The sequence below is a fragment of the Callospermophilus lateralis genome, chromosome 3 (genome assembly GCF_048772815.1).
Source record: "Callospermophilus lateralis isolate mCalLat2 chromosome 3, mCalLat2.hap1, whole genome shotgun sequence".
Taxonomy (NCBI): domain Eukaryota; kingdom Metazoa; phylum Chordata; class Mammalia; order Rodentia; family Sciuridae; genus Callospermophilus; species Callospermophilus lateralis.
Window position 1 is genome coordinate 29,600,820 of NC_135307.1, and position 27,226 is coordinate 29,628,045.

General features: G+C 37.7%; 2 protein-coding genes across 2 annotated transcripts in view; one reads left to right on the plus strand and one right to left on the minus strand.

Annotated features, from left to right (window-relative positions):
* The first annotated feature begins 253 nt into the window (after positions 1-253).
* On the plus strand, positions 254-22,359 carry Aldh6a1 (aldehyde dehydrogenase 6 family member A1). The gene is made up of 12 exons (XM_076849868.2): positions 254-390; positions 6,511-6,567; positions 8,816-8,890; positions 9,072-9,233; positions 9,703-9,781; positions 9,934-10,236; positions 11,711-11,832; positions 13,585-13,774; positions 13,973-14,154; positions 15,686-15,865; positions 16,209-16,307; positions 20,042-22,359. The coding sequence occupies exons 1-12, from the start codon at positions 343-345 to the stop codon at positions 20,144-20,146; spliced, it is 1,602 nt and encodes a 533-aa protein (XP_076705983.1). The 5' UTR covers positions 254-342; the 3' UTR covers positions 20,147-22,359.
* The window catches only part of Bbof1 (basal body orientation factor 1), a 42,432-nt gene continuing 31,581 nt past the window's right edge, over positions 16,376-27,226 (minus strand). Inside the window, exons 9-12 of the mRNA XM_076849870.2 lie at positions 25,785-25,886; positions 23,257-23,331; positions 22,992-23,100; positions 16,376-16,443 (exon numbers count right to left, since the gene is read on the minus strand). Coding sequence (XP_076705985.2) covers positions 16,432-16,443; positions 22,992-23,100; positions 23,257-23,331; positions 25,785-25,886 — 298 coding nt within the window. The 3' untranslated portion in view covers positions 16,376-16,431. The remainder of the gene's footprint in view (positions 16,444-22,991; positions 23,101-23,256; positions 23,332-25,784; positions 25,887-27,226) is intronic.

The following is a 27,226-nucleotide window of genomic DNA, read 5'->3' on the forward strand; positions in this document are numbered from 1 at the left end:
CCTGGATCATGCCCATAGCCAATCGTGACTCCCGATTAGGGGGCGTCTTCCCCGCGTGCTCAGTATAGAGTACCCAAGTCAGGGGCGTCTCCCTATCTTCACCAATAGAATTAGCTGAGGTGGGAGGAGGCGAGAGCCATTCTCTTTCTGACCAATCATATTTCCACAGGACTGGAAGTGAGAGGTGGAGTCAGGTGTTCCGGTGAGTGATTGGCTGGAGGAAGCGGTCTTGTCTTCCAATGAAGAGGTTTGGCAGGCTGGAGGGCGAGGCCTGGCCGCGGTACTGCCTGGTAGGCAAAGGCCGCAGAGGCTGGGGAAGCGGAGGAGAGACAGCTCAGAGCCATGGCGGCGGTGGTGGCGGCGGCGACAATGCGGTCCCGGATCCTGCAGGCGAGTGAGGGTGGCGCCGAGGGACCACGAAGCTAGGAATGGATCCTTTCCACCCACTCTCTGAGCAATGCTCCGGCGGGACAGACTTTTGGCCCAGCCCCTTCTTGGCGGACCCTTGTGTTCCCACCCCACTATGCAGCCCTGTCCCACTCCTTCACTTCGTATACTTTCCCTCACCCTGGAACGACCCCTGAATTATCACCCCTGGCCCTCCACCCTTTCCTCCTGAGCCTCCTTTTCTGGCTCTGGCCCACTGTCCTCCAGTCTTGCTGTGTCCCTGCTGTCACTCGCTTGCTCTTACCTTCCAGTCCGCCCACAGTTTTCCTTTTCACCTCTGCACCAGCCACCTCTCTCCCTAGAAATGCCCTTTTTTGGTCACCTCACTTAGAGCTCTTTCCCTGCCAGGAACGTCCAAATTGCTCCTTTCTCTCGTCTTCTCTGTCCATAATCTAAGGTAAGGGGGGAGGGAGTACGCGAGGGGTCAGAAAATGAACTTTGAATCTCCTAGAAATGTACGCTGGGTTTTCACCCAAGGCAGCCATTTGCTAACAGTTCTCCCCAACTGTTATAACTCTGTATTTTCCACAAGCTCTGTGCTTTCTTGCCAAGACTTTTAGTTAAACTGTTTCTTGCGAAGTTACGGTTTCTTGTTGGAGGTAAAGGGCGCATTGTTATGTTACTATGTTCCACATATATTCAAACGATTAAACATTTCCAAAACGAGACCTAGCAGAACAAGGAGTTCAAAGTTTTTGCCACAAAGTCAGCTTCTTCAACACATTCTCAACTCTGCCCGTGGGGGTTGGGTGCTCTCTGGTGCCAGCCTAAAGGGAGATTATAAAGTTACAGAAGCTGCAGGTCTGAAGCTTTGTTCATAGCCTTTCCCCTGTTCTAAGCCTTAAAATATGAGGCAAGTGTTGCTTCAGGGAAGACTTTCAAAACTACAAGGAACAACATTGCCTTCCTATTCATTACATCCAACCTGGTAACTTCTATGTTGTTTTACTTTTCGGTAATATTGGTATTTGTCAGGTTTTGATGAGTTCTATTGCAGAAACATTCATTTTCAAAATTCTTGGCAGAGCCAGCAAAGGTTGATGTTTGAGAATGGGCTAAAGGGGTTGGTCTGGCTTCACTCATATTTCTTGCCGTGATTCTGGTTCTATTCTCTTTTTTAATAGCAAGGAAACTATATTTCCCATTACCACCTTCTTGAAATATTCTACTGAAATTGGCTTTTTTCCTTCAATTCTACTCTCATCAAAATGAATCATTGAAAAAAATGAATCATTGAGAATATTCAGAAGGTATTTTGTCCTTTGCTTCAAGGAGGAAAACTTCCTGTGCACTTTATTTTAGAAATATTAGACACTATTTTTTTACTCATTGGAAGAAATCTATGAACTAACCTCGAAGAGACCAGAAATAATAATCCTTACCAACTAGAAGTTACTGTAACATGAAAATTTGATAAAGTGTAGTCTAAATCTGATGAGAGTGGTGCTCATCTGTAGTCCCAGTTACTGAGGAGGTTGAGGCAGAAGCATCATTAGTTCAAGGCCAGGCCGGGCAACTTAGACACTATCTCAAAATAAAAATAAAGCACTCCTGCACTTGCATGAGGCCATGGCTTCCATCCCCAGGACCACACACATAAAAAAAAGTAGTCTACATCCAGGAATATAAAGACGATTATCAAAAGGATTTGTAGATGTGAGGGTTCATGTTTTTACTTATTTTGTGTATTTAGCTTATCTTCTCTGTTATCAAGGCTAGTAAAACTGAACCAAGAACGTTTTTCTCTTTCTTATGATATTCTCACTCCGATTCAGAAAAACAATCTTAGAGACTCAGTGACTTGCCTCAGTGATGTTGTACAAAAAGCACAAGCTTCACAATCACATTTGACTTTTATCCCAGCTCCACAAGTTTCTAGCTTTAAGAATATTTATGAAGATTAGAATTAATAAACATAACTAAGTAAATTATCTGACATTTAATGTCACCCAGTTAATAACTGATAGAGCTGGGAATTCAGGATTTAAATAGTGCAGCTTTTTCCGTGTGGGCACTTTCCCAGACTTTCAGTAAAAGACTCACTGAAATGTCCTCTAATGTAATGTGATGATAAGTGATAAACAATAGGCATGCCCAAGGTATTGCAGGGACATAAGGGAAAAGCCCCAAACTCAACCTGTACAATTCAGAGAAAGTTTCCAAAAGGGTTTTACTCTGAGTAAAGTGTTGCAAGACTAACAGGTCATTAGCCAAGAGGAGAAGAGAGTTCCTTATAAAAAAAATAGCAGGTAGAAAATGTTCATATAACAGTAGAAGTTTGGTGTGACTTGTCATAGGATAATTTCTTCAGCAGTGGTGCTAATGAATGTTTCTTAGGAAATGAAGCAAAGATATCAGATCTAACACAACCATTGTAATTCTGCACCATGTACAACCAGAAGAATGAGAAGTTATATTTCACTAAAAAATACAAAAACATAGCCAGATGCAGTGGTGCATGCCTGTAATCCAGCTGCTTGGGAAGGATCTCGAGCTCAAATGGAGAGGCAACTCAGTGAGACCCTGTCTCTAAATAAAATACAAAATAGGGCTGGGGATGTGGTTGGGTGGTCAAGTGCCCCTGAGTTCAATCCTCAGTACAAAAAAAAAAAAAAAAAAAACCAGCCAGGCATGTTGGTACACACCTGTAATCCCAGTGGTGGCTCTGGAGGCTGAGATAAGAGGACCAAAAGTTCAAGACCAACCAACCTCAGCAACTTAGTGAAGCCTTAAACTACTGAGTGAAACCCTGTCTCAAAATAAAAAATAAAAAGAGCTGGAGATATAGCTCAGTTGTAAATTATTCCCAGTAATGGTGCATACCTGTAATCCCAACTACTTGAGAGGCTGAGTCAGGAAGATCATGAGTTCAAAGCCACCCTGGGAAATTTATCCAGATACTGTCTCAAAATAAAAAAATAAAATAAGAAGGGCTGGGGATGTAGCTAGGTTGGAGAACTCCCCTGAGTTTGATTCCCCAGTACCACAGAAACAACAATAAAACTATGCTAGGAGGGAAAAAATAACCCATATCATAATGTTCTGTTATATCAGATACGGTATCTATTATTCCCCTTAACAGGAGAGAGGTTGTGTATAAGTGAAAACATAAAATTTAAATGGCCTAAAACACCCAAGTTGGCTGCTAAGTGCGTTTGAAAGAGCACATGTAGCAAAATAAGTTATCAAAATATTGCTTGGTAAGTATTCATTCTGCATTTTTTATTCTCTGATGCTGGGGATTGAACCCAGAGTCTTGCAACACAATAGGCAAGCACTCTGCCACTTAGTTACACCCCCAGGTCCTCTTTAATATAAATTTTATTTTGAGACATCTTCTTACTAAGTTGCCCAGGCTGGTCTTGAACTTGCTATCCTCCTGCCTCAGCCTCCCAAGTAGCTGAGTATATACTACCAAGCCTGGCTCATTAGATTATTTTATGGCCATTTTATTTCAATAAGGCTGTTTTTAAAATGCCACAGGCACCTTATGGGAAGAAATATGTCCTATCATTAATATTAATGAGTACTTACTGTATTCCAGGAACCATGCTATGGGATGAGGGCACAATGGTCAGTTGATCTAAGGGGAGAGGAACTTAATAACTAAACAAGCTTGTTTAGTATCCATAAAGCAAACGGAGAAACTCCACAATCAGGTACTTAGCCCGGACCTGATGTTGAGGATTCCTAGACAAATGTTAACCAAGTAGAAACCTAAAGGAGTAAGAGTGAACCAAGCAAAAGGAATGAAACAGAGCCAGCCAAGAGGGATTAGCATGTGCAAGGGCAAGAGTGCAAAACATACTCAGAATGACTGAAAGGAGAAAGTAAGGAGGAAAGTAGCAAGCTGAGAGACCTAGAGAAACAAAGATACTATGTAGAGTCTTCCAAGCAACATCAAGGAGATGAGTCTTTATCCCAAGAGCAGTGGAAAGCCATTTGGAGGGTTTTTTAAAATCAATTTCCACAACATATATGTGTGTGTATGTATATGTGTGTATGTATGTATGTATGTGTGTATATATATGTATATATACACATATATGTATACTTTTTTTAGAATTACAGTTTAAACTGACATTGTTGTAACTGACCCTCCCTCCTCCATTCACTGATTTTGCCATATCAAATATTACTGATAGGACATATTTCTTCCCATAAGGTGCCTGTGGCATTTTAAAAACAGCCTTATTGAGATAAAATTGGCATAAAATAATCTGTGCATATTTAAAGTGTACAATTTATGCCGGGCATGGTGGTGCATGCCTGTAGTCCCAGTGACTCAGAGGCAGAGGCAGGAGGATTGAGAGTTCAAGACCAGCCTCAGCAACTTAGCAAGGACCTAAGCAACTTAATGAGACTAACTCAAAATAAAAAAAATTAAAAGGCCTGGGGGGGGGGGGCTGGGGTTGTGGCTCAATGGCAGAGCTCTCGCCTCGCACTTGTAAGACCCTGGGTTCCATCCTCAGCATCACATAAAAATAAATAAACAAAATAAAGACATTGTGCCCATGTATAACTAAAAAAAATTTTTTTTAAAGGGCTGGGGATGTGGTTCAGTGGTAAAGTGCCTCTGGATTCAATCCCCAGTAATTAATAAATAAATTATACAATTTATAAGATTTAATATTTTTATAAACCTGTGAAGTTATCATCACAATTAAGATAATGAGAGCCAGGTGTGGTGACATAGACCTGTAATTCCAGCAACTTGGGAGCCTGAAACAAGAAGATCAAAAGTTCCAGATCAGCCTCAGCAACTTATAAAACTCTGTCTAAAAACAAAAAATAAAAAGAGCTAAGGATTAGCCCAGTGGTAAAAAGCCGTGGGTTCAGTCTACAGTACCAAAACAAAAATGACAGTCAAAATAATGAACATATTTCCATCACCTAAAACCAGTTTTCCTTAGTCCCCTTTGCCACCTTCCCTATCATTCCCTAGTAACTACTAGTCTGCTTTCTCATACAATACTACACTAAACTCATACTGTAGTTTGCACTTTGTAGTTTTTTTACATAAATGAAACCATCCATTATATACTCTTTTTATGTCTGAATTCTTTCACTTGCCATAATTATTGTAATCACCCATGTTGCATGTGTCAATATTTTATTCCTTTTTATTTATTTTTTTATTTTTTTAAAGATAGAGTGAGAGAGGAGAGTGAGAGAGGAGAGTGAGAGAATTTTTTAATATTTATTTTTTAGTTATTGGCGGATACAACATCTTTGTTTGTATGTGGTGCTGAGGATTGAACCCGGGCCGCACGCATGCCAGGCGAGCGCGCTACCGCTTGAGCCACATCCCCAGCCCTCCTTTTTATTTTTGAGTAGTAGTCTGATGTATGGATTTAGACATTAGTTTTATTGTTCACCTATCCAGTGGTGGACATCTAGGTCATTTCCAAGTTTTGGCATATTGTAAACAACACTGCTATGAACATTTGTATCCAAGTATTTGTATGAGCGATTATACTTACATTTTATTATGTACTGTTTAATCTATATCTACATTGATTATACATGATATAGCTTATTACATATATATTGATTGTACATTGTTTTCAACACCTGTTGTATTATATACCATGCTAAATATTTTCTTTCTGTTAGGTTTATGGTGACATTTTCTAGACCCCAAACTATTAAAATATGATATAATAACAAAAAAATTTAATCAACCCAGTTTTGGAAATTTGGGACATGATTATTATGACATTATTCTCTCAGTTTGCTGCACCTCATAGTTTCATATATTTCTTTAAAAGTATGGGGCTGGGGCTGGGGCTTAGTGGTAGAGTGCTTGCCTTGCACGTGTGAGGCTCAATTCTCAGAACCATAAAAAATAAATAAAGGTATTGTGTCCATCCACAACTAAAAATACATACATATATATATATATATATATATATGTATATATGTATATTTTTAAGGTATATGGTTCTTGAAAGCAAACACCAAGTTCTTTTTCATATTCACAGTAGCTAGTATTCTAATACAGTAGCTAAAGTTTTAATAATTTTCTTTTCTCATTTATCAAATTATTATTTTATCACACAGGTTTCTTCCAAGGTACACTCCACCTGGTATCCAACATCCTCCTTCTCTTCTTCAGTGGTAAGTATATTTATCGTTGAAAGTTGACTTCCAAGAAAGAATCCAATATGGTGTGGGGATATTCTTTTTTTTTAATATTTTTAGTTGTAGTAGGACACACAATACCTTTATTTTATTTATTTATTTTAATGTGGTGCTGAGAATTGAACCCAGTGTCTCATACGTGCTAGGCAAGTGCTCTACCAATGAGCCACAACCCCAGCCCAGGGGGTATTCCTTTTTATCTTTACATAATTGTGATCAGAGTATATGTGAAATTTTTTATCTTGGTTTTCTTATGTACTATTATGACTATTTTTTTGTGAGCAGTTTCATTATTTCAAGATAGACTTTATAGTTATGTGGGGTTTTTTCAGAGCTGGAGATCAAACCCAGGGACATGTACACACTAGGAAAATCCTCTGTCACTGAGCTACATTCCCAGCCCTATGATTATGGTTTTTAATGGCTGTAGATTATTCCATCAAGTTGATGTAGCTTGAATTAACTAGTAATTTCTCCATATAACATTTAGATTGTTTCTATTTTTCAATATTATAAAACATTTTAAATATAGTTTTTTCCTTCTTTTGGATTATTTCTGTTCTGAATTTTACTTACTATGCCAAAAGGTAGAAACATTTCTCTGACTTCTAGAGGTTTAGACTTTGGCAGGGGCACAAGGTCTAAGTTGCCCAAACTGGTCCTGAACTTGTGAGCCTCCCACCTCAGCCTCCTGCGTACCTGTGACTACAGGTATGTGCCACCACTCTTGTCTTCTTCTAAAAGTTTTGTTAAATCTGCCAAATAGTTGTCTTCCTCTTAAACCTTTAGAGTTGTTTTTACAGAACATCTATCTTCTGTCACTTCTGTATTTCAAATCTATTAAACAAAGACTGCTACGCAAAATCCTCTCCCTGTAGAAGTATGTATATACTGTAGCCCAGTAGTCCTTCACCATTTTTGGTTCACAGATCCTGTTATGATTTAAATGTTGTTTGTCTCCTCTAAAATTCATGTTAAGATTTTTTTTAGGGGCTGGGGATGTGGCTCAAGCGGTAGCGCGCTCACCTGGCATGCGTGCGGCCTGGGTTCGATCCTTAGCACCACATACAAACAAAGATGTTGTGTCCGCCGAAAACTAAAAAATAAATGTTAAAAATTCTTTCTCTCTCTCTCTTAAAAAAAAAAAAAAAGATTTTTTTAATTTGTTCTCATTAGTTATACATGACAGTAGAATGCATTTTGACACACTGTACACAAATGGAGCATAACTACTTATTATTCTGGCTGAATGTTAAAATTTGATTGCCATTGTGTCAGGTGTGGGGGAGGTGGTTAGGTCATTAAGAAGAATGAATGACTTTCTCAACCACTTGCCCTTCCCAATTTTCTGCTTTATTGTGAAGTCTTTGCCAGGTACAGCTGCTTTATTTGGGACTTCTAGCCTCCACAACCTCATTCCTTTGTAAATTACCCATTCTCAGGTATTCTATATGACAACAGAGGAAAAAAAAAAAAAAAGTAGACCTCTGAAAATTTAGTGAAAGTGATCTCAGAGGTGGGGGAAAAATATGTAGTGCTGAGGCTGTAGCTCAGTAGCAGAGCACTTGCCTAGCACATGTGAGGCACTGGGTTCGATCCTTAGCACTGCATAAACATAAACAATAAAGTCATGTTGTCCATCTACAACTACAAAACTTTTTTTTTAATATTTATTTTTTAGGTGTAGATGGACACAACACAATGCCTTTATTTTTATGTGGTGCTGAGGATCGAACCTGGGCCCAGGCCCACCCGTGCTAGGCGAGTGCTCTACCGCTGAGCCACAATCCCAGCCCTGCAAAAAGTTTTTTTTTTTTTTTTTAAACACATGTAGATAGAACAATTTAAAATTTTTTACCATAAAGGTAAAATGTGTATGTAATAATGTGACAGAAAGTCATTGGGGCCAGTAAGTCATAATTGGCTGATGCACACAGTGGCTGCTTTTTTTTAACCAAGTTTCCAAGTGATGTATTTGCTCATGAAGCTCACTGGGTGAATAGCGAAGAGTTTCTTATGCTCAGAGAGAGAACAGTGTTGAGAGGTGCTGCTGCATGTTAATAGTACTATAGACAAGAACATTGTGTATCTTTTTCCTAGTGGTAACAGTCCTAAAGACAAGAAGATTCACTTATCAACCTGAACTACTCCTGCTTTATGAAAGGGAAAGGGAGAAACAAAGCAATTAATTAATATAAAGTTTGTGTTTTTTTTTAATCCCCAGCCAACTGTTAAACTCTTCATTGATGGCAAATTTGTTGAATCCAAAAGTGATAAATGGATTGACATCCACAACCCAGTAAGCAAAACTGGTTTGGGACTTATTGACTGGTCTAGAATTCTGGGAACATAGTGGGAAGGTGGGGCCCTGGGGACCTGAGTGTCTATCATGAAGTACATAGTGCCGCCTCTGTGACTAGATGGACATGGAGAAGGTAGGGCATTGGCAAAGTATGATGGCTTTTTTTTTTCCCCATCAGGCCACTAATGAGGTTATTGGTCGGGTCCCTCAGTCCACCAAGGCTGAAATGGATGCAGCCGTTGCTTCCTGCAAGCGTGCTTTCCCTGCATGGGCAGACACATCAGTGTTGAGCCGGCAGCAGGTCCTGCTCCGCTATCAACAACTTATTAAAGAAAACTTGGTAAGAAACCTGAATGGGGGCTGGGACTGTGGCTCAGTGGTAGCACACTTGCCTTGCATGTATGAGGCACTGGGTTCGATTCTCAGCACCATGTATAAATAAAAAAATAAAGATCTATCAACATCTAAGAGAAAAATATTTAAAAAAAAAAACCTAAATGGTATAATTTTCTACACTAGTGCCTAGCGGGGTTGATCACTCCTCCAGTGACCTTTTCAGCTGCTCTCCCTAACTCTGCAACACAGAGACATTGATCATGGCTGTCTCCCTCGTTCTGCTTCTCCATCTGTTTTGTTCTGTCTTGGCTACCTGAGAATTAAAAGGAGGAACATGGGGACTAAGGTTCTAGCTTAATGGTAGAGTGTGTGCTTAGCTTGCACAAGACCCTGGGTGTGATCCCCAGAACTGCAAAAATAAACAAAAGGAGAAATATCCTTGTATGAGTTTCTATTTGTGTTTTTCTCTCTAGAAAGAAATTGCCAAGTTAATCACATTGGAACAAGGGAAGACCCTAGCTGATGCTGAAGGAGATGTATTCCGAGGCCTTCGTAAGCTGGGAGCCCTTATGGGACTTTAGGAAAAGGAAGATGGGATTCTGTCATTGGCCTGATCATAGCCTCAGGGCTGAACAGAACAAGATAAAGCTAAGCAATGCTCAGTGTGGGGAGCTAGTGGCCTAACTTCTTCTTCTCTGTTCCAGAGGTGGTCGAGCATGCCTGTAGTGTGACATCCCTCATGCTGGGAGAAACTATGCCATCCATCACCAAAGACATGGACCTTTATTCCTATCGTCTGCCCCTGGGAGTGTGTGCAGGCATTGCTCCATTTAATTTTCCTGCCATGATCCCCCTTTGGATGTTTCCCATGGCCATGGTTTGTGGGAATACTTTCCTAATGAAACCATCAGAGCGAGTCCCTGGAGCAACTATGCTTCTTGCTAAGCTGCTTCAGGATTCTGGTGCCCCTGATGGAACACTGAACATCATCCATGGTCAACATGAAGGTAGCTTCCCTAGTGCATGTGACTACTTAATATGGCCATCAACAAACTAAGGTGTTGAGTGTCAACTGAGTGTTTTAGGATGAGAAAACTAGGAAGGAAGGGACTCATTAATAGTAATCTCCATGTTTGAAGGTAATGTTTGTGGACTGTTTGCCATCTGTGCTAAGGTAACTAACTGGGGAGTAGCAGAGCTTCTTGCCCTTCACTGTGCAGTGGGCCTCCAACAACATGGATTAGAACCAGACAGAGAAAGTTTTGTTTTATTTTTAATTAATTAATTTATATGTGGTGCTGAGGATCAAACCCAGGGCCTTGCACATGCTAGACAAGCACTCTACCACTGAGTCACAACCCCAGCCCCTAGACAGAGAAAGTTTATTAACTCATTTAATCTTCATAACAACCCTTTGAGGCAGTATTATTTTTCCATTTTACAGATGAGAAAATTGAGGCAGAGTGAAATTAAGTAATTTGCCCAAAGTTACACTGCTACAAATTATGAATGTTAGAGTATGTATCCTAAGGCTGACTCTGCTTCTTGCTTTTAAATACTAATGCCGTATCACCTCTTGTGTGATAGCACAATAGTTTCTGTGAGTCTTTGTATATAGTAGCAGTTAAGGACATATCATATTCTTACTGTTTTTAATTCTGGGGATTGAACACAGGAGTGCTTTACCACTGAACTATAACCCCAGCCCTTTTTATTTTTGATTTTGAAAAAGGATCTTACTGAGTTGCTCAGGGATTTACTAAATTGCTGAAGATGACTTCAGACTTGGGATCCTCCTGCCTTAGCCTCCTGAGTCACTGGGATGATAGGCATGCACCATCGTACTCAGTTGAGGACATATCACATTTTTTAATATATATATATATATTTTAGTTGTAGATGGACACAATATCTTTATTTTATTTATTTTTATGTGGTGGTGAGGATTGAACTCAGTGCCTCACACATGCAAAGACAAGTGCTCTACCACTGAGCCACAACCCCATCCCCCATTATCACATATTTAAAGAAAAAAAAAATGGAAGTGTCTAGTTGTGAAAGGCTGTTGTTTAGAGAAAAAAAGGAATTGTAGCCTTCAGATTAGACTAGACACAAGAATTCTGGAATAAATGAAAAAAATGCTGAAAGGGTAGAGGCTAAATAGAATTTGTAAAGAATTTAAGTGAATATATGATTACACAACCTGTGAAACTCTGCATCAGGTACAACCAGAAGAATGAGAAGTTACACTCCATTTATGTATGATATGTCAAAATGCATACTACTGTCATGTATAACTAATTAGAACAAATAAAAAATAAATAAAAGAATTTAAGGGAACAAAAGAGAACTTCACAATGGCAATTGAGTGTAGAAAAAACAATTATGAGAATGTCTAATCAGTGGGTAAAGGGGAGATTTGCCACGTTGAGAAGCCTATGGCCCTTGTTCTTTTTGATGACCATTTTTTTCTTCTCCAAGCTGTAAATTTTATTTGTGATCATCCGGACATCAAAGCAATCAGCTTTGTGGGATCCAACCAGGCAGGAGAGTATATCTTTGAGAGAGGATCAAGACATGGCAAGAGGGTTCAAGCCAACATGGTGACTTTTTATTCTTTTTTTCTCCTGAACTTTGTTATATGTTTATAAATTATCTAAGAACAGCACTTCAACAGCAAGACTACTCTTCCCGCTAATGCCAGTGTTTCTTAATTACCATTTAATCCTGAATGTCTTCTTAACTGTGAACCTTGTGAAGAGTATTGATCATGTTGACCACCTTTATCATATACAACTGTTTTGATGACAAGGGACATATTTCTTCCTAAGAATGTTATTCAGATTCTTTAGGCTTTCAGCAGTAACAGCCTGATTCTGGTTCTGGCTCTATTTCTTCCTTTCTTTATACCATGCTTCTAGCCCTTAATCCTTCCTTCTTTTAAGGTACATACTAACTAGTAGTTCAAGGCACTAAAAAGAACCAAATATCCCCATATGATACGTGACATGCTTTAATTTTTACTTTACTCTTACTAGTTCTTTGCCAAATGCTTAGCAACTCTTTAATACCAAATATAAAGTCCTATTGCATCTTGCCCACCCTTCCTTCAACTAACGTGAAAAAAAGATAATTGCCACTTATTTTTCATGACTGAATGTTTTGTCCAATTTGACTTAAGCCCCTCCTAGTTCACTCCATATTTATTGCATGTATTCTGTGTTCAACATTATGTATAATAGGATTAAATTAAGTAGTAGACATGGTATATACCCATACACTCAACTATAGTTGTATCTAGAGACGTAAAAATGATTATATGTCAGTCTACATAGAAGATATATATGTAGTTATATGTATAGAAGTCTAGAAGCAAGCCAATTTGAGGAATCTCTTTCTAGATGTTATGTTTTAGGAGGTCTGATTTTTTTTTAGAGAGATAATTTTTTTATATAAAGTTTTTTGAGAGAGATTTTTTTTAAGTGTTTATTTATTTATTTTAGTTTTCGGCGGACACAACATCTTTGTATGTGGTGCTGAGGATCGAACCCAGGCTGCACACATGCCAGGCGAGCGCGCTACCGCTTGAGCCACATCCCCGGCCCCGAGAATTTTTTAATATTTATTTTTTAGTTTTCGGTGGACACAACATCTTTATTTTTATGTGGTGCTGAGGATCGAACCCAGCACCCTGCGCATGCCAGGCCAGCGTGCTATCGCTTGAGCCACATCCCTATCCCGAGGTCTGAATTTGACCCTTAGCTGTTTACTGGCGTTTGTAATTATTTTTGGTACAGGAAATTAAACCTATGGTGCTTTACCACTAAACTTAATTCCCAGTCCTTTATATTTTTTATTTGCCGAGGGTCTTGCTAAGTTGACAAGACTGGCTTCAACTTGGCAATCCTCCTGCCTCAGCCTACCAAGTCACTGGGATTACAGACATGCAGCCTGGCTGATTACTGGCATTATTATTACTGGCAGCTCTTTGTTTACATTACTCTTAATTTAACTGGAAACCTCAGCAGACAACAAATTGCTTCCTACCTAAGTTAGAAAACAACATTTTCCTTGGTTCCTGGTTGCAGTTTTTAACCTGTTGGTTTGAGTGTGATTGGGGCTTTTTTGCCTTGGTAATGGTTTTAAGCTAAATATATAGCAGCTTATCAACTGGAAAGTGAGGGAAAAAATGTGGAGACCTGCTTGATGTTGCTAAAATTTAAGCAGTATTAAAAATAACCTCTTTGTCCTCAAAGCAACAAAGAATGAATTCTCTAATCCTTCCCTTAAATTCTCATTCTTAGCTTAATTGTATTTGACTAAGGAAGATTGATGCACAATCTGTGTTTCTTTAGGGAGCCAAAAACCATGGGGTAGTCATGCCAGATGCCAACAAGGAAAATACCCTGAACCAGCTGGTTGGGGCAGCATTTGGAGCTGCTGGTCAGCGCTGCATGGCTCTTTCAACAGCAATCCTTGTGGGAGAGGCTAAGAAGTGGCTTCCAGAGCTGGTGGAGCGTGCCAAAAAGCTGAGGGTCAATGCAGGTAATCACCTATCTGCCCAGCAACTTTAGATTTTGTATCTTTGACACTATATCTTAGCATTGGCCTTGACAAAGGGAAGCAGTCTTCTAGCCTTACCATTACCTCTCTTTATATGTATTTGTCATTCAGATTCATGCATTACTAGCAATCATAATTTATGTTAATGAAGTCCTTAGATACTTATGTGTTGTTTTACAGGAGACCAGCCTGGAGCTGATCTTGGCCCTCTGATCACTCCCCAGGCCAAAGAGCGAGTCTGTAATCTGATTGATAGTGGAACAAAGGAGGGAGCTTCCATCCTTCTGGATGGGCGAAAAATTAAAGTGAAAGGTTATGAAAATGGTAACTTTGTTGGACCAACCATCATCTCAAATGTCAAGGTGAACAACTCAATCATTTCACAAATATGAAAGCTGAAGGAATCTTAGAGGCTATGGAAGCTTTCCTTCTGGTTTATAAATGAAGACATTTAATGATTAAGACCTCAAGTCTGGCCAGGATTGTTCACTTATTTTAATTTGGAGTCTCCTCTCCTGAGCCCCATCCAGGCCACTTTCCATGAAGAGCTAGATATTTTCAGCTTTCCAGAAATATATAATCTCTGTCACAATTACTCAATTCTGACGTGTAATGGGAAATCAGCATTATGTGGCTGTATTCCAATAAAACTTTATTTATGGGCATACATTTGAATTTTGTATCATTTTACATGTCATGAAGTAGTCTTTTGATTTTTTTTCAACCATTTAAAAATGTAGAGCTGGGCACGGTGGTGTTTGCCTGTAATCCCAGCAGCTCAAAAAGATTGAGAGTTTAGAGCCAGCCTCAGCAACAGTGAGGTACTAAGCAACTCAGTGAGACCCTTTCTCTAAATAAAATACAAAATAGGGCTGAGCATGTGACTCCTTGGTTGAATACCCCTGAGTTCAATCCCCAATTCAAAAAAAAGTAGAAACCATTCTTAGCTTATGACCTATACAAAAACAGATAGTATCTATATTTGGCCCACAGGTAGTTGTTTGTCAACCCTTGTCTTATACTATACTGGTTCCTTATTTAGTGTAACTTTTCTCTTCCTTCTTGCAACCTACCTCATAGCTATTGCAATGTCTCAATCTCTATATCAACTACTCAATTGGGTATAACTACTCTGGGCCCAAAATTTAGCTACATCTTCACGAGAAAGTCAAAAAGAAGTGGTCTGTCAATTTTTATTTATCAAAACTCTGAAAGTCTCTCAGCTGACATTCATGACTAAAGTGAAGTTAGGAACCTTTTTTGAAATTCACATATTGTCATTACAATCCTAATAACCAAGGATTGAATGTAAGTGTAGTAGAAACTATGAAGTCTCTTGCCACAGAATGATAGAAGAAAAATCCACTTATCAACAATAAACACATCTGATTAGGTGTAGTGGTGAAGGTTGTTTTAGGTGTTTATGTATGACACAATATCAAAATATAAATGTACATAGTTAAATTTTGGAGGTAAAGGATAAGTGGGAATGGAGTTTTTTTGTTTCAGAGAACTTAGCACAGGCTTTCTGTAAACAAAATAATCTGATATTTTATATATATTTGATTTATAAAAAAATTTTCATGTAACTTTTTGGTAACATAACAATTGTATGAAACAAGTTGTACAGCTATTACAAAGGAAGCTAGTGATGAGTTGTGGGAACTAAAAGTACAGAGTGTGGTTATAATTAATAGGAATTTCAGGTTGTCTATATGTTGATATTTGGAAGATGGAACAGTTTTTAATAAGTAATTTAAAAATGGAAAGAGATGGCTAACATGAAAGAAGTCTACGTAAACTAGTGGGTAGTAAGTAAAATTACCAGGTTGAGTATAAAATACATAGAATCCAAAGAGCTCACTTCTTTTCTGGATTGATCATTCCTGACAGCCAAATATGACCTGTTACAAAGAAGAGATTTTTGGTCCAGTTCTTGTGGTTCTGGAGACAGAAACATTAGATGAAGCCATCAAGATCGTAAACGACAACCCTTATGGAAATGGAACTGCCATCTTCACCACCAATGGAGCCACTGCTCGGAAATATTCCCACCTGGTCGATGTTGGACAGGTTTGTAGATTCTCACAGCTCTTAGGGATTCCTAAGAGTAGACAGTAGACAGTGATCAGTCATTGCAGCTTCTATAAAGGTTGTCCCTTTAATCTTCCACAATGCTCCATTTCTTCCTCAGTAATAAAAGTTCAAAGTGAAGAATGGGATGGAAGCTAGCAATTTAAAATGGTCTCTCAAAAAAATAAATACCACCCACTCCCCCGCAAAAAACACCCATAAAATATAAATTGATTTTTTAAAAAAGAAAAACAAATCCGTCTTTGTTTTTATGCTTCTAAATAGAGAGTCTATAGTTTGAGTTCTTTGCTTAGTATTTGATGTAGATGTGGTCTGCTTTTAGGTGGGAGTGAATGTCCCTATTCCGGTGCCTTTGCCAATGTTCTCATTCACTGGTTCTCGATCATCTTTCAGGGGAGACACCAATTTCTATGGCAAACAGGTAACTTTTGAGTCAAATTTTTTTCCTTTAAGAAATTTTCTTAAACATATTCAGAAACAAGGATTCTGCAGAGAAGGACATGCCAGCAGCTTCTGTGCGGTCACATGTTGTTCTGAAGTATTTCTCAGATACTCCCCTAGAAAAGAATTAATAAGGGTAGGGAGGGAAAGAGTAGAAGTTCAATGGATTAGACAAAGTGAAATGAAGGGAAAGGAGGTGGGATAGGAATGGGAAAGACAGTGGAATGAATCTGACATAACATTCCTATGTACATATATGAACACACCACAGTGAATTTCACCATCGTGTGTACATCCATAAGACTGGGATCCTAATTAAAATATATTCCAAGCTTGTGTAAATATATCAAAATGGTTTATACTGTCATGTATAACTAAAAAGAATTAAAAATTTTTAAAAAGTTAATGAAACGTTAACAAAGTTGCTTATTCTTGAGCAACTTAAGGCAAAAAAGTTGGGGGAAAACTGCATGAAGAAGTCTAGGCCTTTGTTTTCGTGGGTTTTGTTTTGTCTTGTTTATTTTTGTTTTTGTAGTACTAGGGATTGAACCCAGAGGTGCTTTACCACTGAACTATATCCCCAGCCTATTTTTTTGAGACAGGATCTCATTAAGTTGCCCTGGCCTTGAACTTGCAATCCTCCTTGCCTCGGCCTCCTGAGTAGCTGGGATTACAGGCATTCAAAGTCCAGGCCTTTGTATTTGCCATTTTCTCTGCTATTCTTCTAGAAATAAATCACCTCTAATCTTCATCATCCCCTTCTTTGATGCTAGGTAGTATGTCTCATGTGTTCCCATTGCACATATTTTTCCTGTAATAATTGTTTTTGTATCAAAAATTTTATTCAGGGCTGGGGTATAGCTCAGTGGTAGAGTATTTACCTAGCATGCACAAAGACCTGGGTTCAACCTCCAGCTACAAACACACACACAAAAAAAAATACCTTCTTTGTATCAAACACTTTTCAATGTGCAATGGGAACACATGAGGCATACTACCTAGCATCAAATAAAGGGATAATGGTGATTAGAGGTGATTTCTTTTTGGAAGCCAGGCATGGTGGTACACACCTATAATCCCAGTGATTTATGAGGCAAGTTCCCACTGGAACTACAGGGCAACTTAATGAGACCCTGTCTAATAATTTAAAATTTAAAATTAATTAAATTATCCAATAGATATGATAGTTATGGCTATATGCTTAAGATACGGCTAACTAGTTAATATTACCTTACATAAGTGTCTATAGACACTCCTCAACTTATGATGATAGGATTACATCCCAATAAACCCATCATAAGTTAAAAATATCATACACCTAACCTACTGAACATCATAGTTAAAACAACAGAATATTCAACCCTCATGGGCTTGGGGCTGATAATTCATATTGCTTATTGCAGCCCAAAAAGAGATCAAAATTTGAAGTACAATTTCTATTGAAAACACATTGCTTTTGCACCATCTTAATCTGGAAAAATAGCAAATCATAGACCATCTATAGTTTGATACTAGTAACAAGCATTTCTTCTAAGGGAAGCGGTAAAACTATTTTTAAAATAGTTTTTCTCAATCTGGGATTGTAGCCCAGTGGTAGATTGCTTCCCTCGCACATGTGAGGCACTGGGTTGGATCCTCAGCACCACATAAAAATAAAATATATTGTGTCCATCTACAACCAAAAATAGTTTTAAAAAATAGTTTTTTTCCTCCCACAAACTGCCATCTTGGTTTAATTACTATAAATACACTGGGGTAAGATAGGCTTCTTTGGAGGAAAAAATGAATGCATGGTTGAATTCTTAAATCTTTACGTTATTAAATGCTACTTGGCATTTTGGAAAGAAGATATGAAAGTATTACCTTACATAATAAAATATGAAAGTCAAACTTTGCATGGTAGCACATGTCTGTAGTCCCAGCAAGAGGCTCACTTAAGCCCAGGAGTTTGAGACTAGTCTCAGCAGTAGAGCAAGACCTTGTCTCAAAAACAAAAAGGAAATTGTAAAAATTAGTTGTATGTTTGCTGGTTGTGATGGTACATACCTGTAGTTCCAGCAACTCAGAAAGCTGAGGTAGGAGGATCACAAATTCAAAGCCAGCTTTTGCAATTTAGCAAGGACCTAAGTAACTTAGCACGGTCCTGTCTCCAAATTTACAAATAAAGAGGGCTGGGGATATTGTTCAGTGGTTAAGCTCCCCTGGGTTCAATCCATGGTACCAAAAAAAAAAAAAATCTTTATATTGAAATTTGTTTTCAACATATTAAAATGGCCCAGATTGGGGCTGGGGTTGTGGCTCAGCAATAGCACACTTGCCTAGCACGTGCGAGGCATGCTAGGTTTGATCCTAAGCACCACTTAAATAAATAAAGGTATTTTTATTTTTATTTATTTTTATATTTTTAATATTTGTTTTTTAGTTGTACACAGTACATTTATTTTGTTTATTTGTTTTTATGTGGTGCTGAGGATCAAACCCAGGGCCTCAAGTGTGCCAGGTGAGTGCTCTACCGCAGAGCCACAACCCCAGCCCAATAAAGGTATTTTTTTAAAAAGAATATTTAAAAAAATGGCCCAGATTTTGTCAAATAATTCTATAAGAGCATTTCAATCAAGGAAGTTTTTTTCCATCTTTCTAGTTTGCTAATAATTTTATAAGTGTTAGATCTGCACAATATATTCCCCCCTCCCCCCCCTTTTAACTTCTTTAAAGCAGCTTCTCCTTGGCCTCTCCCTCCTTGCAATGTTTCTTTTCTTGTTAAACCATTGATTTGCTACAGAAACTCTGTTGTCTCTTCAATAGAAAGCTCATTATCACACAGTTATCAGAAATAGCGTAACATATTTCCTACTCTATTCCTTCTTTTTCATGGGAAGGAAAGAATGACTAACAATTGTTGAGCAGTAGTAACTTTGCTACAATATTTTTGTATGTCATTCATTTTCTCCTTACAACTTTGCTATAGTGTGCATGTTAAGTCAATCAGACTCAAGGTCAAGCTGCAGTTAGTAAGGGTCATGCAGGACAGTGCATTAGAACACACCTATAATCCCAGCAACTCAGGAGGCTGAGGTAGGAGGATTGAAAATTTGAGGCCAGCCTGGCAATTTAGTGAGACCCTGTCTCAAAAAGGGGGCAGGAATGGAGATCAGCAGTAGAATACCCCTGGTTTAATCTCCAGTACTGCAAAGTAAACAAACAAATAACAAAAAATAAGGGTAGAGGCATGATTTGAGTTAAATCTATTGACATGGGCACATGTTATTCAGCTCTGCAACAGAAGGATCTGCAAGGGGCTAGGGATCTGGCTCAGTGGCAGAGCACGTGTCTAGCACATATGAGGCCCTGGGTTCAATTCCCAGCGCACCAGAATTTAAAAAAAAAAAAAAAAAAATGTAATAGAATGACCTGCAAGTTTAACAGATTACATTGTCCTATTTTTCCATTTAGACACTCTTAGCTTATAAATTCTAATTTCAGCATAGTAATAATGGCTAAGGATGAACTATTTACTCTTGTGTCCAATATTGTATTATTTTTTAAATTATCTCATAAACAACACATTGGATTTTGGTTGCACCTGTTGCTCAAATAGGAACATGAGTAACACTCAAAGAACAACCTTGAAAAGTCCATTCAAAGAAGAATCATGACTTTCCCCACCAGAAGTATATGTTAACTCTCTTTTGCCATTTTCTTTGCTGTCTTTAGGGCATCCAGTTCTACACTCAGCTAAAGACCATCACTTCTCAGTGGAAAGAAGAAGATGCTACTCTTTCCTCACCTGCTGTAGTCATGCCTACCATGGGCCGTTAGAACTAAGTTTCTCCAAGACTCAGTCATCCTGAGAAATCTCCCTTCACTCTTGACCAACTTCATTTGTCAACTTTGCTCAGATCAGATGCTTGGGATTAGAATATGTTGTTGTTCAACTCTTTCTCAGGACTCTTGGCCCCTTCAAATTTGCTGTAGGGAGACCCCTAATGTAACACTAACTTGCTCTTCTTATTTCTGCTTTGAAGGCAACTCTTGTAACTATAATGCTTATCTGGAATAAGAGCTTATTTAGATCTGTTTTCTAAAACCTTTTCCTCTTTTTTAATGACCCGAAGGAGGGTAAGGTCAGTGTATGTACAGATCATCTTCCAATAATTGGAAGAAGAATCCTTGGATGAGAAAACAGGACAGAACTAGTTCATGAACCTCTGGTGGAGCCTTAAACACAGCCCTTCATCAGTGCCAGTGGGCAAACCCCTCTGCCAAGTTTTCCTGAGCTGCTTGCCCATTCCCTCACTACATAGGTATAATCCATTTCTATTTATCCCAACAATGTGATCACTGCTTTCTTTTCTGCTCAATGCCACTTTGTTGTCCCTGTGATTCATGACCACTAATTCTATAATTGTTCTGGTTCCTGCTTCTTAAAATCAAATCTCAAGAATACCTCAGTATACAATGGATAAATCAATGTTTTATGTGCCAAATGTGAAGTGTCAGAGTTACTTCAATCATTTATCAGTACTTCAGTCATTAATTCAGATGCAATAATTTTCTTAGAAAATTCTTTCAAAAGTTATTTTAGACCCAGAAATCAAGGAGGGTTCCACCCACAAAACCATGTTAGATTCTTGCCTTAAGCAATTCATATATTCTATTATTTGCCAATTTTTAAAAAATATATATTTTATTTTATTGGTACCAAACATTAAACACAGAGGTGCTTAACCACTGAACCATGTCCCCAGTATTTTTATTTTTTTATTTTGAGACAAGGTCTTACTAAGTTGCTTAGCACCTTACTAGGTTAGTGAGGCTGGCTTTGAGCTTGCAATCCTCCTGCCTCAGCCTCCTGAGTCACTGGAATTACAGGCATGTGCCAGCCACCATACCTGGCTTACCAAATTTTATATATTACTCTTTTTTTTTTTTTGGCCTGGATTTCTCATTAGTGATACTTTTAACTGAGAGAACTCCTCATGTGATTGATTAGGGCCTATTAAATTTCTAAATTTTTCATTACTTAAAATAGTGAAGAAGAAATGCTTCGACAGTCTTCTGTTAATTCAGCTGCCTTTAACCTTTGTTTCTTTGATATGTCTTTTTTTTTCTTCTTCTTTTTTTGGATGGCACATGGGATTGAACCTAGGGATACTTTACCACTGAGCTACATCCCCAGTCCTTTTTAGTTTTGATTTTGAGACAGGGTCTTACTAAGTTGCTGAGGGTCTTGTTAAATTTTGGGGGCTCAGCTTAAACTTACAATCCTCCTATCTTGTCCTCCTGAGTCCAACAGGCATGTGCCACTATATCTAATCTTGAAATTAGAATTGAAGTTAATGTGCTCTCTGAACTAGGGGAAGACTTCTGGCTCTGATGGCATAATCCCTTAGCCAGATGGTATCATTTATTTTTCTGTTTCTCCATTAGTCATTTAGTGCTACCCTACTCCATGGGGAGTTATGGAGTGTGAAGTACTTTGAAAATGTTGTGCATGGATAGAATATCAGAACCTTCAATAATTTAAGGTGACTGAAACAAAATACACTCGGAACCTTACTCTGGGTTTTTTTGTTTGTTTTTTCTGCCTCCCTACAAGTGAGGCAATAGAAATTTATAGTTTGAGAATACAATTGCCCCTTGTTTTCTGTCTTATAAAACACAGCTGATATTTAATACAATCCAACAACTTCAGACTGGGTTGAATAAAAATTTATTATTGCCTAAATTCCAAGTGGAATTAAACATAACCACGAAGATTCCTAACATTTTCCTTACATTTAAGGAAAATCACTTTTTAAAAAATACTGACTAATCAGAATTGTGTTGCTCTCATTGGAATAAACTCATTTGGCTAACTACTTGCTATTCAAAAGTGTACAGTTGTGTTCATGTTAGTAGCAGCTAAAGAATTCAATATTTTTCTCTTTTTTGATCTGATATGGCTTCATTTGAACTTTCTCAGATTGTACATTCTGCTAATTGATTATTCATAACAAATTACAAATAAAAAGCTCCTAAAAAGAAATAAATATGTCTTTTTTCTTTTAATGGTGCCATAATTCCTTATAATGCTTTTGTCCCCTGGGTTGTAGTGACTTGGACATAGACTTCTCACCCTATGTCCAAAGTTAAGAGTAATGTCATTATATTTGTGTTTATATAACGGATAGTACACATTTTGACTATACTGCTTTTTTCCTTTTTTTTTTTTTTTTGGTACTGGCAGGGGTGCTTTGCTACTGAGCTACATCTCCAGATCTTTTTATTTTTTATTTTGAGACAGGTGTCTCACACCAAGTTGCTTAGGGCCTCACTAAGTTTCTGAGGCTGGCCTTGAACTTTGATCTTCCTGCTTCAACCTCCTAGACACTAGGATTACAGGAGTGTGCCACCACACCAGTAGGCTACTTATTTCAAAGGTAATCTACAGGTTTTCTACACTAAAAGAGATACATATCCATTTGTATTTTGTATTTCCAGCGTTAGTGTGATTATTATAAAAATTTCTAGTATCTCATACTAGTGCTATTTGTTATTCATTTCACTGATTCCTGAAAGCTCCTAGATAGCCAGTAGAGAAAACTACTAAGGGTTAGCAAGAAGCTGCATGGGGAAAGGTAATAGCTGTATGTATCACTCAATTAGATTACAGACTCCTTACTTTCTTGGACTCCTGAGATCCTTTTGTATTGGATGATGTCATTTCACTAGAGTCTGATACTTCAACTTGCTGGGTGATAAAGGTTTGATCTTGAAGTTTACTTTCATCCCTGCAATAATGACAAAATAATGAGTACTGCCAATATCCATACCTGGGATGTGGTTCAGAACAGCAACTTCATCATATTATTCTCACTCAACTTGAGTAATATCAAATGCCATTGTGATCTGGCTCACATTTGAGACATTGTCAGGAGAGATCTTACCCAAATCCTTTCAATTCTCTACTGTCAGAAACAAAGAAATCTGGAACTGAAGTCCTAGAACACTGGTTGTATTTCCTGTGGTGAGTAAAATTCAACAAACAATGAGACAGTGTCTCCTTGTATCCTTATATTTCAACTATTAAGAGACAAGTGAAATACTTCAGTTGGATGGGCTTCTTATTTTCAAAATGAATTTTTACACACATAAAACGTGTTAGGCAAACTAATATATTTGTTTGAAAGTTGAGGTGAATTTGAGAAATGGAAATATTTATGGAGATGATCATAATGAAGGTACTCATACAAGAGTTTGTTTGGGGAGGGGAACAGTGGGAAATTCAACCTAGGGCTTCATGCATGCTAGGCAAGTGCTCTACCACTGAAACTATACCCCAGCCCTATACAACAGCTAATAGTGGAAAAGGGCAAGTTTGAACCAAAGTACCAACAAAAATGTCCAGAAAAATTCCCTTCTCACAAAGAGAAACTCAGACCACAAAAAGATTATTCAGTGGGGAGATAGGCCCAGTAAGAAATTTTTTTTCTTTAAATTTTGGAAAGTTTTAAATTTTGAGTTTTAGAATAGGAATAAATACATCACAAATTTTCTAATTTAAGTGAGTTTAATAGAGACAAAAAGGATAGTACTCTGATATCTCAACAGATACATACCCCATTCCTAAAACTTGTTTTCAATTAGATGCCTTTGAAAGCAGCATAAAACACTGAAAATCTGACTAAATAGTCTAATGGTAATATGTGAAAGAATACACTAAAGTATCTAAAGACCTAAGTAGTTACTAATGCATTGATTTATTGTAGCCAGTTATTGGTTATCCCCACTAAGATCAATCACAAATAAATGTACTGTACTGTTGGATTCACAACCATGTACTACTATCAACTATGAACTCTTAACCAACTTCATAATCATTCCACTTGCCTTGGTAGACCTTTTATCATCTAACTACTCCCCCATCTGGTTTGAGTTTTCTCAATCTCTTCAACATTCCACCATCTATTCCTGTCTTATTGTTCTTTTATCTAATGCTGGCATAAAGTTTCAACAGGCTTAAACTTACTTCCATTATGAGTCAGGTTCAAGTTCATTGCTTGGGTTTGAACTCTTTTACTCTAATTCCTTTGTTTCTCCAAGTCTGAAAATAACATTTAGTATGAAACTGGAAGCCTAGATCTCCAGCTATATTTCTTGAATAGGAAAAAGTTAACTTAGCTGAGTAAAGTGTTGCACCTATAATTCTAGGGGCTCAGGAGGCTGAGACAGGAGGAGTGAAAGTTCAAGGCCAGCCTTAGCAAGCTAGTGAGGCCCTAAGCAATTTAGTGATACCCTGTCTCAAAATAAATAAATAAAAACATAAAGGGCTGGGGAGGGTCTGTGGCTCAGTGGTAAACACCCCTGGGTTCAATCCTTGGTTACCACCCCCCCCCCCCCCCCGGCAAAAAAAAAAAAAAATCAGCTCAAGCCTTTATTCTCCCATATAGAGCATAAAGTCATTGAGATTAGGTGTGATGTCCTTACCTGTTCAACACTATATCCTCAATAAATAGCATGTACTCAATATGTATAAGTTAGGTGAATTAAGAAATAGATTAAATAAAATTTAAAACTTTATCTCAAACTGGCTTTCTGGTTTTGTTTTGTTTTGTTTTTGTGGTACTGAGGATTGAACCCAATAACACAAAAACAGTGGATAAAACACAGTGGAGAAACTAATCATCAAAAGGAATTATTGGAGGGGCTTGGGTCTGTGGCTTAGTGGTACAGCACTTGACCCACATGTGTGAGGTACTGGGTTCGATCCTCAGCACCACATAAAAATAAAAAAATAAATAAATAAAGGTATTGTGTCCAACTACAACTAAAAAAATACATAAAAAAAGGATTATTGGAATACCTGTGGATTTCTGTTTTCCCTTCTATATCTCTTATATTAGAGAGTCCCTTGATGAATAATCACCTTTAAATTATTTACTTATTTTTAAAAACCAATAAAACCTAAACAGTTTCTATGCTTTTCTGAAGATGCTATACATTTAGTTGAGCATTATGGTAAACATCATCCTAAATATCTAAGATAATTTTCCCCCTTTAATTCCAAGTCATCTTTTGTCTTCATGTCTCCTCATTCCTATTCCTTATCTCTTGGAGTTACAGTAGCTAAGCAGTAGAACCCTTTTAGCCCTTTTAGTTTTTCTAGTCCTTAATTTTTTTTTGGTACCTGGAATTGAACTCAAGAGTGCTTAATTACTGAGTCCCAGCCCCAGCCCTTTTTTGTATTTTATTTAGAGACAGGCTCTCACTGAATTGCTTAGGGCCTTGCTAAATTGCTGAGGCTGGCTTTGAACTATCGATCATCATGCCTCAGCCTCCTGAGTCACTGGGATTACAGGCAGGCATCACTACGCCCAGCTATGTATTCCTTTTAATTCTAAGAATAAATTCATTGTTCCTATGTGGTTTCTAAGTTCAATAACACTGGTATTTCACTGTAGAAGTAGGAAATTACCTAGGAACAAAACCATTCATTTTTGCAAAGAGCAATCTCAAGACTTTTTCCTTCTGCTCCCAGGTCAAATCTGCAATATCCACATTTCTTTCAGTACTTGTCCTAAAGAATTCAAAGGGAAAAAAAAGTGAAAAGGAAAAATGTAGTCAAAGTAAACATCTTTTCTTGTTAAAAGTATGGGGCTGAGTTTGTGGCTTAGCCATAGAGCACTCGCTTAGCACATTCGAGGCCCTGGGTTTGATCCTCAGCACCATATAAAAATAAATAAATGAAGGTATTGTGTCCAACTACAACTAAAAAATAAATTTAAAAAATATGTAAACATAAGAAAAATTCCATACCATAACTGAATACTATATAATGACTATAAACTATATCCATTACAAAAATCACAAAATTGAAAAGGTTATTAATATAGTAGACAACCCAAAATGTTATGTAGTCATTAAGATGAAAATGACAAGAACTATAACAACATGAAAAATATTTGTACTCAAACATTAAGCAAATAAGCAAAATAGAATGTTGTAATATAGCATTATGTATTTATATATACTTCAAAGACAAAGGGAACAAGAAAAAAGTTGTTTGTTGAGATTATTGATAGGTGTTTTTTTTTAACATTTCAGAAAACAGAGTGACAAAAAGTAAATCTGGAAAATAACATGGAAATTAAATTATAATCTATTTTTCTTTACCTCTAAATAAGGATGCAGCTAAGCTTTTCAGGCAGGTCTTTATCTATACTATAACTTTTCAAGTCTACTTGCTATTTTTAAAAGCTAATGTGTATTTATGTTGTATAACTCAGGAAATATTTTACATTTAAGTCAGAGGGATTAGTTTGTTGTTGTTGTTGTTTTGTTTTTCCTTTTTTTTTTTTTTTTTTTTTTTTTTGTTCTGCAGTATTAGGGATTGAACCCAGGGGTGCCATATCTCTAAGTTATACCTCCATCCCTTTTTATTTTTTTATCTTGAGCTAAAAAGTTTTTAAATTTATTTTTTGTGCTGGGGATTGAACCCAGAGATGCTTTACCAGTGAGCTACATTCCCAGCCCTTTTGATTTTTTATTTTGAGACAGGGTCTCACTAAATTGCTTAGGGCTGCTGGGCGCACACCTGTAATTCCACAGCTCGGGAGACTGAGTCAGTAGGATCAAGAGTTCAAAGCCAGCCTCAGCAACAGCAAGGAGCTTAGCAACTCAGTGAGAACCTGTCTCTAAATAAAAATACAAAAATTAGGGCTGGGGTTGTGGCTCAGGGTTTGAGTGTCCCTGAATTCAATTCCCAGTACCAAAAAAAAAAAAAAAAAAAAAAAAAAAGTGTAGACAGACACAATGCCTTTATTTTATTTATCTATTTTTATGCAATGCTGAAGATCAAACCCAGAGCCTCCCTCATGCTAGGCAAGTGCTCTACCACTGAACTACACCCACAGCCCT

Excerpts from the sequence above, each read along its gene's own strand:
- Aldh6a1 (XM_076849868.2), top strand. The coding sequence starts at position 343 with ATGGCGGCGGTGGTGGCGGCGGCGACAATGCGGTCCCGGATCCTGCAG. Across the intron at positions 9,782-9,933 it reads AGATGTATTCCGAGGCCTTC|AGGTGGTCGAGCATGCCTGT; the intron begins GTAAGCTGGGAG and ends TCTCTGTTCCAG. Across the intron at positions 15,866-16,208 it reads ACCTGGTCGATGTTGGACAG|GTGGGAGTGAATGTCCCTAT; the intron begins GTTTGTAGATTC and ends GTCTGCTTTTAG.